Source organism: Somniosus microcephalus, chromosome 19 (genome assembly GCF_052327205.1).
Source record: "Somniosus microcephalus isolate GS21.2 chromosome 19, FLI_Smic_1.0, whole genome shotgun sequence".
In the NCBI taxonomy this organism is placed as follows: Eukaryota; Metazoa; Chordata; class Chondrichthyes; order Squaliformes; family Somniosidae; genus Somniosus; species Somniosus microcephalus.
The window spans coordinates 63,012,107-63,027,690 of NC_141005.1; the positions used below are offsets into that span (position 1 = coordinate 63,012,107).

Genomic DNA, 15,584 nt, shown 5'->3' on the forward strand with positions numbered 1-15,584 from the left:
TCTTAGGATGTGGGCATCGCTGGCAAGACTGGCATTGTTGCCCGTATCTCAAGCTGCCCTGAGAAGGTGGTGCACCTCTTGAACCACTGCAAACGTAACAGTTTGATACAATGGAGTGGCTTGTTGGCCACTTCAGAGGGCAGTTAAGAATCAACCACGTTGGTGTGGAACTGGAGTTACATATAGGCCAGACCGGGTAAGGATGTCAGGTTTCCTTCCCTAAAAGGACATTAGTGAACCAGTTGGGTTCTTAGCCACTCAATTATAAAAACAATCACTATGGTGATTAGAGATGGCCAGTAAATATGGCTTTGCCGCAGTCACCCACATAGCCAAAACAAATTTAAAGGGGCTAGTTATAAAGGCAATGTGAAGGAATGGGAGCTTCCCTCTCACCTATCGCCAAAGTCAGTTAGTGTAGGTTTAGGGTTACAGTTTCTAACAGGGGGGAAAAAAAGGAAATAAATGCACGGCATCAAAAAGCATTGTAAAAAAAAAGACACCTTCAAAAAGATAATCATAGACTGAAATCTCTTCACCTCCATCAACTCCGCATCCTTTGTGATATTCAGTTCTTCTCTCACTCGGTTAATCTCAGACAGCTGAAATATACGCAAGAGAAATGTTACTGAGCATCACTGGCTTGATACTGATACCAAACACCACCAGCTGAGCTACAGACTAAATGGACACAAGCTCCAACAGCCAAGATACAGACACCAAGCTCCAACAGCCAAGATACAGACACCAAGCTCCAACAGCCAAGATAGACACCAAGCTCCAACAGCCAAGATACAGACACCAAGCTCCAATAGCCAAGATACAGACACCAAGCTCCAATAGCCAAGATACAGACACCAAGCTCCAACAGCCAAGATACAGGCACCAAGCTCCAATAGCCAAGATACAGACACCAAGCTCCAATAGCCAAGATACAGACACCAAGCCCCAATAGCCAAGATACAGACACCAAGCTCCAATAGCCAAGATACAGACACCAAGCTCCAATAGCCAAGATACAGACACCAAGCTCCAATAGCCAAGATACAGACACCAAGCTCCAATAGCCAAGATACAGACACCAAGCTCCAATAGCTAAGATACAGACACCAAGCCCCAATAGCCAAGATACAGACACCAAGCTCCAATAGCCAAGATACAGACACCAAGCTCCAATAGCCAAGATACAGACACCAAGCTCCAATAGCCAAGATACAGGCACCAAGCTCCAATAGCCAAGATACAGACACCAAGTCCCAACAGCCAAGATAGACACCAAGCTCCAACAGCCAAGATACAGACACCAAGCTCCAATAGCCAAGATACAGGCACCAAGCTCCAATAGCCAAGATACAGACAGCAAGTCCCAACAGCCAAGATAGACACCAAGCTCCAACAGCCAAGATACAGGCACCAAGCTCCAACAGCCAAGATACAGACACCAAGCTCCAACAGCCAAGATACAGACACCAAGCCCCAATAGCCAAGATAGAGACACCAAGCTCCAACAGCCAAGATACAGACACCAAGCTCCAATAGCCAAGATACAGACACCAAGCTCCAACAGCCAAGATACAGGCACCAAGCTCCAACAGCCAAGATACAGACACCAAGCTCCAACAGCCAAGATACAGACACCAAGCCCCAATAGCCAAGATAGAGACACCAAGCTCCAACAGCCAAGATACAGACACCAAGCTCCAACAGCCAAGATACAGACACCAAGCTCCAATAGCCAAGATACAGACACCAAGCTCCAACAGCCAAGATACAGACACCAAGCTCCAATAGCCAAGATACAGGCACCAAGCTCCAATAGCCAAGATACAGACACCAAGTCCCAACAGCCAAGATAGACACCAAGCTCCAACAGCCAAGATACAGGCACCAAGCTCCAACAGCCAAGATACAGGCACCAAGCTCCAATAGCCAAGATACAGACACCAAGCTCCAATAGCCAAGATACAGACACCAAGCCCCAATAGCCAAGATACAGACACCAAGCTCCAACAGCCAAGATACAGGCACCAAGCTCCAACAGCCAAGATACAGACACCAAGCCCCAACAGCCAAGATACAGACACCAAGCTCCAACAGCCAAGATACAGACACCAAGCTCCAATAGCCAAGATACAGACACCAAGCTCCAATAGCCAAGATACAGACACCAAGCTCCAATAGCCAAGATACAGACACCAAGCTCCAACAGCCAAGATACAGACACCAAGCTCCAATAGCCAAGATAGACACCAAGCTCCAACAGCCAAGATACAGACACCAAGCTCCAACAGCCAAGATACAGACACCAAGCTCCAATAGCCAAGATAGACACCAAGCTCCAACAGCCAAGATACAGACACCAAGCTCCAATAGCCAAGATACAGACACCAAGCTCCAACAGCCAAGATAGAGACACCAAGCTGCAATAGCCAAGATACTGACACCAAGCCCCAACAGCCAAGATACAGACACCAAGCTGCAATAGCCAAGATACTGATGCTGCCCAAATAGTCGACACATGGGCCTAGGTACCAGTGGCCAAGATACAAACGTTGAGCACCAGCAGTTGAGACATAGACACCAAGTCCCAATTCTCAGGACGCAGACACTGAGCACCAGTGGATGAGACACCAGTGGATGAATGCCACCGGCTGAGTATATATACGCACAGTGATTGTCACAGCAAAACTTTCATGAAACACATTGGTTTCAGCGGGATTCAGCTGTGCATCTCCGAATCCACATGCGGTGAGCTCCTCATCTCGGCCGGGCCATCAAGGTGCCCAGGAGAAGCGAGGAATACCTTCGCCCCCACAGGGAGGGAGCGATGGGATGATTACAGGTCACCAGCCTGAGAGCAGGTCACCTGTCTCCTCACACAGCTTGCAGACAGTTTGTGATGTTATGGAGAGGAGAACGTACTAATAAACGTGTTAATCAGCTGCAGATGAGTAGAATCTATGGTTGAACCCTGGGTCAACATGATGCACAAAGTCACCTCTGATGGAGCAGAGGCCAGAGGGGTACGTTGTGGAAATGACACCTGCCCAATTAGACATGAACCTGCCCATATCATTGAGTTCAGATCACTACCATGCCCTGGGCGTCCCCGACAAAGAAACAACCATTGGAATGGCTGTCAATGAAGATAGGAGAGAGATCTCACGGGAGAATTGAACACAGTAGCTAAAATAAATAATGATGTGACTTTGTTGGTTATCCTGGATATGTTATCGAAAACCAACATCAGGGCTAGTGAACATAAGCGTAGAAAGTTGGCACTTAGCTATGAGTCTGATCTAAAATACAGCGGCTGAAAAATCTGGATTAAGAGGCGTAGGAAAGGCTCAGAAACATAAGAGTGTGTCCCTGGTGCTGATAACTTTGGCCCTTGAAACTAAACTTGAGAAACTGCTGGTGGTTTTCCCGTATACGGACATGGACTTTTAGGTCCATGGCATTTAAATATCCCCAGGGCACAATACGGTCACAATCTGTGATACAATGACCATCTTAAATTTCTCCTGGTTTAGGATGCTGAGCCCAATTCAGGACGCAGTTCCTCGGTCTTTTTTGGCAAGTACAAAATCCTTGCAATAGACACTGTTCTCTCCTGATTGGACAACTTTCTATTACACCTGGTGCTTACAGTTTGCCTCGGCTGACAACACTGCTTCCACGATAGGATCCAGACTGATCACCCCACAGAATCTTACAGGGGTACTTGTGAAATGAAGAAGGCAACTCTCTCCGGTTGTCTTCAAGATGCATACGCCTGTGGAGATGCTCCAGCACTACAACCCACCAAGATCTCTGCACGCCTCCAATTTTGGCCTCTTGTCCATTGCTCCACAATTGACAAGTCATGCCTTCAGCTGCCTGGGCCCCAAGCTCTGGAATTTCTTCCCTCCCTAAAACTCTCTCTCCTCCTTTAAGTCGCGCATTAAAAGCTACCTCTTTGGCAGCTTTTGGTCCCCTGTCCTAATATCTCTCTCTGTGGCTCGGTACCAAATTCTGTCTGATAACACTCTTGTGAAGCATCTTGGGATGTTTTTACCATGTTAAAGGCGCTATATAAATACAAGATGTTGTTGTTGCTTCCAAACTTGGGTGCAAATTCCTGCAGCAGACATTACCTAGGTCCCAGGTTGGAGCGGGGGGGCAGGGGCAAGGAAATATCCAGCAAGTCATTGATGCGAGGCCTCCAGCGGCCCAGTTCCACAAGAAGATCCTTGGTGGGAGCCTTTAGGTGCGAATGTTGAGCAAAAGGGAGGAGACACTCTGGAGCACGATGCTCAGGCACTCTGGGCAATGCTTCACAAAGGCTTCAGCTGATGAGCGGGGTTTTGTCATAGACCGCTTGGTTGAGTGAAGGGGACTTTAAGAAAGGAACTTTCATTTATATAGCACCTTGCCATGGCTCTCAAAAACATGACAAAGCATTTCCCATATAATAAATTGGTTTGAAGTGCAATCACTGTTATGTAGGTGAAATGCGGCTGCCATTTTGCACAAAAATGTCCCACAAGCAGCAATGAAAGGAATAACCAGTTGTTTTTTTTTTAACCTCTGACAATGCAGCACTCCCTCAGTACTGCTCCTCTGACAATGCAGCACTCCCTTAGGTACTGCCCCTCTGACAATGCAGCACTCCCTCAGTACTGCCCCTCTGACAATGCAGCGCTCCCTCAGTACTGCCCCTCTGACAATGCAGCACTCCCTCAGTACTGCCCCTCTGACAATGCAGCGCTCCCTCAGTACTGCCCCTCTGACAATGCAGCGCTCCCTCAGTACTGCCCCTCTGACAATGCAGCACTCCCTCAGTACTGCCCCTCTGACAATGCAGCACTCCCTCAGTACTGCCCCTCTGACAATGCAGCACTCCCTCAGTACTGCCCCTCTGACAATGCAGCACTCCCTCAGTACTGCCCCTCTGACAATGCAGCACTCCCTCAGTACTGCCCCTCTGACAATGCAGCACTCCCTCAGTACTGCCCCTCTGACAATGCAGCACTCCCTCAGTACTGCCCCTCTGACAATGCAGCACTCCCTTAGGTACTGCCCCTCTGACAATGCAGCACTCCCTCAGTACTGCCCCTCTGACAATGCAGCACTCCCTCAGTACTGCCCCTCTGACAATGCAGCACTCCCTCAGTACTGCCCCTTTGACAATGCAGCACTCCCTCAGTACTGCCCCTCTGACAATGCAGCACTCCCTCAGTACTGCCCCTCTGACAATGCAGCACTCCCTCAGTACTGCCCCTCTGACAATGCAGCACTCCCTCAGTACTGCCCCTTTGACAATGCAGCACTCCCTCAGTACTGCGCTACAGTGTCAGCCTAGATTATGTGCTTCAGTCCGTAATGGGGCTTGAACCCATGACCTTCTGACTCAGAGGCGAGGGACAAACTAGCATTTGCAAAAAAGGGATTCTGGCTCCGTAATCCATTCTGTAATTGCTGCATGTTCTGATTTTCCCAAGCCCCAGCTACTTGTCTTCTCAAAGTATCTTCCCATCAAAGGGTATCTATAATAGCTGGGAGTTATACAAAGTGCTGCCATGCCACTGTGTGGAGCAGCACGCTGAATGCCATGGTTCTCCCTCGAGTCCAGAGCACGTGCTGCCGTAGTGTGGCAGCCTGGCTTTTGGTCCTTGATCAGGGATTGCAACTAACTTCAGAAAATGCCCTAACCCGTTTCAGCGACTGCTAAAAGCTGTGTGGCCCTTTCTCACCCGGTAACTCTTCCTAACCTGATTAATGCTTGCTGGTAAATCTGTCATCCATCCACTTGCACACTCAGTCAGGAGGCTCAGGGGAAAGACTTGAATTCCAGCCGTTGTGTTGGGAGCTGGCGTACTATCCAAGGGTTCTATGCCGTCTCAGTGGACTCTGTACTCACTGCAGGGTTAGAGTCATAGAGTCATAGAGTTTTACAGCACAGAAAGAGGCCCTTCGGCCCATCGTGTCTGCGCCGCCCATCCATCCCTGTCCAGTCTAATCCCATTTTCCAGCATTTGGTCCATAGCCTTGTATGCAATGGCATTTCAAGTGCTCATCCAAATGCTTCTTGAATGTTGTGAGGGTTCCTGCCTCTACCACCCTTTCAGGCATTGAGTTCCACATTCCAACCACCCTCTGGGTGAAAAAGTTCCTCCTCAAATCCCCTCTAAATCTCCTGCCCCTTACCCTGAATCTATGCCCCCTTGTTATTGACCCCCCTACTAAGGGGAAAAGTTCCTCTTTGTCTACCCTATCTATGCCCCTCATCATTTTGTACACCTCAATCAGGTCCCCCCTCAGCCTTCTTTGCTCCAAGGAAAACAACCCCAGCCTGTCCAGCCTCTCTTCATAGCTGAGGCGCTCCATCCCAGGTAACATCCTGGTGAATCTTCTCTGCACCCTCTCCAAAGCAATCACATCCTTCCTATAGTGAGGCGACCAGAACTGCACACAGTACTCCAGCTGTGGCCTCACCAGCGTTTTGTACAGTTCCATCATAACCTCCCTGCTCTTATATTCTATGCCTCGGCTAATGAAGGCAAGTATCCCATATGCCTTTTTAACCACCTTATCTACCTGTTCCGCTGCCTTCAGGGATCTATGTACATGTACACCAAGGTCCCTCTGACCCTCTGTACTTCCTAGGGTCCTACCACTCATTGTGTATTCCCTTGCCTTATTTGTCCGTCCAAAATGCATCACCTCGCACTTTTCAGGGTTAAATTCCATTTGCCACTTTTCCGCCCATCTGACCAACCCGTTTATATCGTCCTGTAGCCTGAGGCTTTCCTCCTCACAATTTACCACCCCACCAATTTTCGTGTCATCTGCGAACTTACTGATCATACCTTTTACATTCTCATCCAAATCATTTATGTAGATCACAAACAACAAGGGACCCAGCACCGATCCCTGAGGTACCCCACTGGACACAGGCTTCCAGTCACAAAAGCAACCTTCGACCATCACCCTCTGCCTCCTGCCACTCAGCCAGTTTAGGATCCAACGCGCCAAGGCACCCTGGATCCCATGGGCTCTTACCTTCTTGACCAGTCTCCTATGCGGGACTTTGTCAAAAGCTTTACTGAAGTCCATGTAAACCACATCCACAGCATTTCCCTCATCCACCCCCCTAGTCACCCCCTCGAAAAATTCAATCAGATTTGTCAGACATGATTTACCCTTGACAAAGCCATGCTGACTATCCCCGATTAATCCTTGCCTCTCCAAGTGGAGACTAATTTTGTCCCTCAGAATTTTTTCCAATAATTTCCCTACCACAGATGTTAGGCTCACTGGCCTGTAATTCCCTGGTTTATCCCTGCTACCCTTCTTGAATAATGGTACTACGTTAGCTGTTCTCCAGTCCTCTGGTACATCCCCTGTGGCCAGAGAGGTTCTGAAAATTTGTGTCAGAGCCCCTGCAATCTCCTCCTTTGCCTCCCACAGCAGCCTGGGATACATCTCGTCTGGGCCTGGGGATTTATCCACTTTTTGGCCTGCTAAAACCGCTAGCACCTCCTCCCTCTCGATGCTAATATGTTCAAGTATGTCACAGCCCCCTTGCCCGATTTCTATGTCTACATCGTCTTTCTCCATTGTGAACACAGATGCAAAAAATTCATTTAAAACCCCGCCTACATCATCTGGCTCTACACACAGATTGCCACTTTGGTCCCTAATGGGCCCTACCCTTTCCCTGGTTATCCTCTTGCCCTTAATATACTTATAAAACATCTTAGGATTTTCCTTTATTTTGCTCGCCAGTGTTATTTCATGGCCCCTCCTCGCCCTCCTAATTTCTTTTTTAAGTATGCCCCTGCATTTTTTATACTCCTCTAGGGCTTCTTCCGTCTTTAGTCTTTTGTAACTGCCAAAAGCCCCCCTTTTATTTCTAATGCATTTTTGTATATCCCTTGTCATCCAAGGTTCCCTTTGCTTGTTGGTCCCACCCTTGACCTTTACAGGAACATGTTGGCGTTGTACTCTCTCTATTTCCCTTCTGAAAGTCTCCCACTGTTTTGATGCGGATTTTCCTATAAGTAGCTGCTCCCAGTCCAATTTGGCCAGATCCTGCCTTATCATATTAAAATCGGCCTTCCCCCAATTTAGAACCCTTATTTCCGGGCCGTCTTTGTCTTTTTCCATGACCACCTTAAATCTCACCGAATTGTGGTCACTGTCGCCAAAATGCTCTCCTACTGACACTTCCACCACTTGCCCGGCTACATTCCCCAGAATTAGGTCCAGTACCAGTTAGAGGTTAGCAATCTGTGTATATTGGCTCAAAGCTTTCTGATTGATGATGGTCCATAGGAATAAAACCAAGGGGGAATCCCATGAAAAGGACCTGCTTTGGTCTACGGGTGTTCTGGAGGAAGGATTCCACTCCCGGGTCAGGGCCGCTGGACCCAGCACACTGAGGCTTTGGCTGACTCTCACCTTAGATGCCTCTGTATATTTGGACCTTTGGTTTAACAATGGACCCTCAGAATGTGCATTCCTCCACTTCCTCCTCAGTGTCCTGGTGCTAAAGGCCCTGCCTAACCCCTCCAGCTGAATGTAATTTTGTGCTCCTGTCATGTTTTTGCCCGTTTCATTTGCTCTCTATATATGGCTCTTCTATGCAGTACAAGCTTGGCAGCTGGTGTTACCCTCCGAGCTCACAGTGCTTCTTTCTTTTGTTTGCTTGTCCAAAAGGAGCCTACATAATATTTTCTGCAGGTATCTCCTCATATCAGTTATGTGGAGAGACTAGAGAAACTGGGATTGTTTTCCTTAGAGCATAAGAACATAAGAAATAGGAGCAGGAGTAGGCCAATCGGCCCCTCGAGCCTGCTCCGCCATTTAATAAGATCATGGCTGATCTGATCCTAACCGCCAATCTACTATCACAGAACCATCTCCTGAATCTAACAGAATTAGACACACGAAATAGGAGCAGGATCAGGCTACACAGCCCCTGGGCCTGCTCTGCTACCCACAGGGCCATGTCCGATCCGAACCTAGACTCATGTCCAAATTCCTGCCCGCTCCCCGTAACCCTTAATTCCCTTTACTTCTAGGAAATTGTCTATTTCTGTTTTAAATTTATGTAATGATGTAGCTTCTACAGCTTTTTGGGGCAGCATATTCCATGGACCTACCACCCTCTGAGTGAAGTAGTTCCTCCTCATCTCAGTTTTGAAAGAGCAGCCCCTTATTCTAAGACTATGCCCCCTAGTTCTAGTTTCACCCATCATCGGGAACATCCTCCCCGCATCCACCCGATCCAACCCCTTTACAATCTTATATGTTTCAATAAGATCGCCTCTCATTCTTCTGAACTCCAATGAGTAGAGTCCCAATCTACTCAACCTCTCCTCATATGTCCATCCCCTCATCCCTGGGATTAACCGAGTGAATCTTCTTTGTACTGACTCGAGAGCAAGTATGTCTTTTCTTAAGTATGGACACCAAAACTGTATGCAGTATTCCAGGTGCGGTCTCACCAATACCTTGTACAACTGAAGCAATACCTCCCTATTTTTATATTCTATCCCCCTAGCAATGAAAGCCAACATTCCATTGGCCTTCTTAATCACTTGCTGCACCTGCATACTAACCTTTTGAGTTTCGTGCACCAGGACCCCCAGATCCCTTTGTACTTCAGTACTTTCCAGTTTCTTGCCATTAAGATAATAACTTGCTCTACGATTTTTCCTGCCAAAGTGCATAACCTCACACTTTCCAGTATTGTATTCCAACTGCCAAATCTCTGCCCACTTACTTAGCCTGTCTATGTCCCCTTGCAGGTTTTTTATGTCCTCCTCACTCACTACTTTCCCTCCCATCTTAGTATCATCTGCAAACTTTGATATGTTACACTCGGTCCCCTCCTCCAAATCGTTAATATAGATTGTAAAGAGTTGGGGACCCAGCACTGACCCCTGCGGAACACCACTAGTTACTGATTGCCAGTCTGAGAATGAACCATTTATCCCAACTCTCTGCCTTCTGTTAGATAGCCAATCCTTTATCCATGCCAGAATATTACCCCCAATCCCGTGATTTTTTTATCTTAAGCAATAATCTTTTGTGTGGTACCTTGTCAAATGCCTTTTGGAAGTCTAAATACACTACGTCCACTGGTTCCCCTTTTTCCACCCTATATGTTACTTCCTCAAAGAACTCCAGCAAATTTGTCAAACATGACTTCCCCTTCAGAAAACCATGCTGACTTTGTCCTATTAAATGATGATTATCCAAATGTCCTGTTACTGTCTCCTTAATAATGGACTCCAAAATTTTACCTACCACAGATGTTAGGCTAACCGGTCTATAGTTTCCAGCCTTCTGTCTACTGCCCTTTTTAAATAAGGGTGTTACATTAGCAGTTTTCCAGTCTGCCGGGACCTTTGCTGAGTCCAGGGAGTTTTGGAAAATTATTACCAATGCATCCACAATCCCTACCGCCACTTCCCTCAAGACCCTAGGATGTAAGCCATCAGGTCCAGGTGATTTATCCGCCTTGAGTCCCATTATTTTACCGAGTACCACTTCCTTAGTGATTTTGATCGTGTTTAGCTCCTCCCCCCCCCTTTAGCCCCCTGTTTGTCCAGTGTTGGGATATTCTTAGTGTCTTCTACTGTAAAGACTGATGTAAAATATTCAGTGTTTTTGCCATCTCCATATTTCCCACCATTAATTTCCCGGTCTCATCCTCTAAGGGACCAACATTTACTTTAGCCACCCTCTTTCTTTTTATATAACTATAAAAACTCTTACTATCTGTTTTTATATTTTTTGCTAATTTACTTTCATAATCTATCTTCCCTTTCTTAATCAATCTTTTTTGTTATTTTTTGCTGTCTTTTAAAGTTTTCCCAATCCTCTATCCTCCCACTAGATTTGGCTACCTTATATGCCCTTGTTTTTAGTCAAATACTATCCTTAATTTCTTTACTTAGCCACGGATGGCTATCTTTTCTTTTACACCCTTTTCTTCTCAGTGGAATATATATTTTTTGGAAGTTGTAAAATAACTCCTTAAATGTACACCACTGATCACGTATCGTCTTACCCTTTAATCTATTTTCCCAATCCACTCTACTCTACTCAATTCCGCTCTCATACCTTCATAGTCTCCTTTATTCAAGCTTAGCACGCTTGTTTGAGATCCAACCTTCTCACCCTCTAATTGAATATGGAATTCAACCATGTTATGGTCACTCATTCCAAGGGGATCCTTTACTAGGACATTTTTAATTAATCCTGTCTCATTACACAGGACCAGATCTAAGGTTGCTTGCCCCCTGGTCGGTTCAGTTACATACTGCTCAAGAAACCCATCCCTAATACACTCAATGAACTCATCCTCAAGGCAGCCCTGCCCAATTTGATTTGTCCAATTAATATGATAGTTAAAATCCCCCATAATTATAGATGTTCCCTTATTACAAGCCTCAACTATTTCCTGATTGATACTCCGTCCAACAGAGTTGCAACTGTTCGGAGGCCTATAGACTATGCCCACTAGTGTTTTTTTTCCCCTTATCATTCCTTACCTCCACCCAAACTGTTTCATTATCCTGATCTTTTGACCCAATATCATTTCTCTGTATTACAGTGATTCCTTCCTTTATTAACATAGCCAACCCACCTCCCCTTCCTTCCTGCCTGTCCTTCCTGATCGTTAAATAACCTGGTATGTTTAATTCCCAGGCATTGTCACCCTGCAGCCATGTTTCTGTAATGGCCACAAGATCATACCCATATGTAGTTATTTGTGCCATTAACTCGTCTATTTTGTTACGAATGCTACGTGCATTCAGATAGAGAACTTTCAAATATGTTTTGTGACACTTAGTTCCTGCTTTTGCCCTTTTTATTACTTTACCTTTTACTCCATACCTTCTGCCCCTTCCTGACACACTCTGGTTTTTAATTTCCCCACTGCTACCTAAGTCTATGACCTTCTCTGTTGTCATTTTTATTATTTGCTCTCTAGGAACCTCCCCCCACTAGTTAGTTTAAAGCCCTCTCTACAGCCCTAGTTATATGATCCTCCAGGACTCTAGTCCCAGCACTGGCCAAGTGAAGCCCATCCCAACGGAACAGCTCCCTCCTGCCCCAGTACTGGTGCCAGTGTCCCAGGAAGCAAAACCCATTTCTCCCACACCAGTCTTTGAGCCACGCATTTAACTCTCTAATTTTATTTGTCCTAGCCAAATTCGCTCGTGGCTCAGGTAATAATCCAGAGATTATTACCCTTGAGGTTCTGTTTTTTAATTTGAACCCTAGCTGCTCATACTCCTTTAACAGAACCGGCTTCCTAGTCCTACCTACGTCGTTTGTACCAACATGGACCACGACAACTGGATCCACCCCCTCCCACTGCAAGTTTCTTTCCAGCCCAGAGGAGATGTCCTTAACCCTGGCACCGGGTAGGCAACACAGCCTTCGGGACTCTCGCTCTCGGCTGCAGAGAACTCTATCCCCCTAATAATACTATCCCCTACCACTACAACATTTCTAGTTACTCCCCCCTCTTGAATGGCCCCCTGTTCCACGGTGCTGTGGCCAGGTTGCTCATCCTCCCTGCAGTCCCTGCTCCCGTCCCCACAGGGAGTAAGAACCTCGAACCTGCTGGACAAGAGCAAGGGCTGCGGCTTCTCCAGCTCTACCTCCTGGATCCCCGTACCTGCCTCACTTGTAGTCACACCGTCCTGTCCCTGACCATGGGCTACATCTGAATTAATTAACTTCATAGGTGTGATCACCTCCTGATACACAGAGTCCAGGTACTTCTCCCCCTCCCTGATGTGTCGCAGTGTCTGAAGCTCAGACTCCAGCTCATCAACACGGAGCTGGAGTTCCTGTAGCAGCAGACACTTGTCACAGACGTAATCACCGTGAGCCTCAATGGGGTTCACCGGCTCCCACGTCTCGCAACAGTAACACATCACCTGCTCCATTCTATGTAATTAATTAAAAATTTTATTGTTAGTTATGGACACCCTCTGCCCGATTATAGATGCTAGTATCCCTTTTAATTAATTGGATTTAATTTAAATCAATCCCTCTAATTACACCAGTTAAATGGTTTACCAACAGTCACTCTGCACCAGAAAGGCCTTATTAACTACAACCCACAGAGTTAAAGTTTGAAAAGAGCACCTAACACCCCACTTACCCTAACTCTCACTTACCCAAACTCACAGCACTCTTTACTAACTCGCACTCAGTGCTTGCTCACACTAGGACTGGTCTTTTTATAATGTTTGTTTGTTTACAGCCAAATGAGTCACCCCTGCTGATTGGTTAGAAAACTGGTTTCCACTGCCTGCTGTGCCAATTTACTCCTACTGCAGTGTAACCTTGTTTTACTCTTCTTAAACCAACAGAATCCCAAATATTTAACTTTTCCCCTTTACTGAAACTGCTTAAGTAATCTTATCAAGAATGATTTAAAGAGAAATAACAATTAAAGAACTCACACACTTACCCAAACTCACAGCACTCTCTGCTGACTCACACCTGTCGTGTCGCAGAGAAGGCTAAGGGGAGATTTAATATAGGCATTCAAAATTATGAAGGATTTTGATAGAGTAAATAAGGAGAAACTGTTTCCACTGGCAGGAGAGTCAGTAACCAGAGGACACAGATTTAAGATAATTGTCAAAAGAACCAGAGAGGGAGAATTTTTTTACACAGCGAGTTGTTGTGATCTGGAACGCACTCAAAGGGTGGTGGAAGCAGATCCAATAATAACTTTCAAAAGGGAATGGGATGAATACTTGCAAAGAAAATATTTGCAGGGCTATGGGGAAAAAGCAGGGGAGTGGGACTAATTGGATAGCTCTTTCAAAGACAGGACGGGCCGAATGGCCTCCTTCTGTGCAGTAAGACTCTATGAGGTTGGTCACGATGAGACACTTTAGGAATCTCAGATATTTTAAAGAAGAAAACCTGGGCAGGCTGGATTAATTAACAAACTGAAATCCATCAAATCTATTCCTGAAGAAAGGCTGACAATTTAATCTCTGGGAGATCAAGCAATCAACAGCTGGGGAAATGGACTGGTGGAATGGGGCTGGTCCAGGGGGCTTTAAACGACAGGCGAGCAGGAGATCACGCGTCGCACTATTTGCACCATCACGATTACACGTTTAGGTACACGTTCAGCAGACGGTTTCCCCAGAATCATTAACGTGGTCCCATTACCTGCTCCCACTGCTTTTCTACAGCGGTTAACGCGAGCTGCTGTTTGAGCTCCTTTCTCAGAGTCTGTATGGTGGAGAGCTGAGCCTCCTTCTCCGCCCGCACCACCACCACGGTCTCCCTCAGCCTCAACTGCTCCAGTTCCTTCTCCGACAGGATCTTCTCCAGGGCGCTGACCTTCAGGTCACGTTCTGTCAGCTGCGCCGAGAGCTCATGGACACGGTTTGAGTTGCTGGAGTTTGGGTCAGCTCTCTGTCAAATTTGAAGACAAGGTAAGACTGTTCTTAGTGTGGCAGGAAGGACTGCGCTCGGACCAGCATCAGTCATGAACTCTTTGTCAAGGCCTGTAATCCCAAGCAGTGTCTTGTTTGAGAGCCACCCTAAAGGAAGGCTCCAAATCCCTGTATCAAGGAGTAACAGGACAAGGAGTTGTGCTCACCATGACGAGATGAATACTGATCAAAGAAGCCATTTGACCCATCTGACCTCATCCAAATATCTCTCGAAAGATTTTCAGCCCCACTACCCTAGCCGGAACATCATTCGGAGTGTTGATCATTATTTGTGGGAACAAGTTCTTCCTGACATCTGCCTTAAATTCTCCTTTACCAATTTTAATCTTTACCCCCTTGATCTAGGATCCCGGCTTAACTCAAAGGAGTGCTCCAGATTAACCTCATCACACCATTCAATATTTTGAGTTCTCCTATATTGTCCTTTCTCAATCAAATTTAAAGAGCAGCAGTTGCTCTTTCCTTTCCTCCAACTCAATCCTTGGACACTGGATCAGTCTATTCTCACCAGCACCTCCGTGGCTTGACTGCTTCCCTTACGTCTTCATATTTTACACAGGCTTTGATTTCAAATGTGTCATCTTGCGCAGTTGACGAGTTGCCCACTGAAGGGAGGGGAGCTACAACACTGGTAGCCCTCTTACAATTATAGGACATGCCGGTTTAATGGCATCCTTTCACACGCTCTTGTGTTTTCTTGAGCATAGAAAATTGAGGGGTGATCTGATCGAGGTGTTTAAAATGTTAAAAGGATTCGATAGAGCAGATACAGGGAAATTATTTCCTCTGGCGGAGGATTCAAGAACGAGGACACATGATTTTAAAATTGGAGCTAGGCTATTTAGGAGCAAAATCAGGAAGCACTTTTTCCACACAAAGTGTAGTGGAAATTTGGAATTATCTGTCCCAAATGTCTGTGGATGCTGGGACAATTGGAGCTTTCAAGTTGGAGATCGATCGATTTTTGTTGGGTAAGGGTATCAAGGGATAGGGAGCTAAGACGGGTAAATGGAGTTGAGGTCAAAGATCAGCCACGATCGAATTGAATGGCAGGGCCGGCTGAAGGGGCTGAATGACCAATCCTGT

At 46.4% G+C, this 15,584-nt stretch overlaps 1 protein-coding gene across 5 annotated transcripts in view; it reads right to left on the minus strand.

Annotated features, from left to right (window-relative positions):
• Positions 1 to 15,584, minus strand: part of LOC147104526 (uncharacterized) — a 127,260-nt gene that overhangs the window by 42,961 nt on the left and 68,715 nt on the right. For 4 of the 5 annotated variants that reach the window (XM_085961890.1, XM_085961889.1, XM_085961893.1 and 1 more), the window contains exons 12-13: positions 14,209 to 14,457; positions 540 to 602 (exon numbers count right to left, since the gene is read on the minus strand). In XM_085961890.1, the coding sequence (XP_085818016.1) occupies positions 540 to 602; positions 14,209 to 14,457 (312 nt within the window). The remainder of the gene's footprint in view (positions 1 to 539; positions 603 to 14,208; positions 14,458 to 15,584) is intronic. The other variant, XM_085961892.1, reaches the window with a different exon arrangement.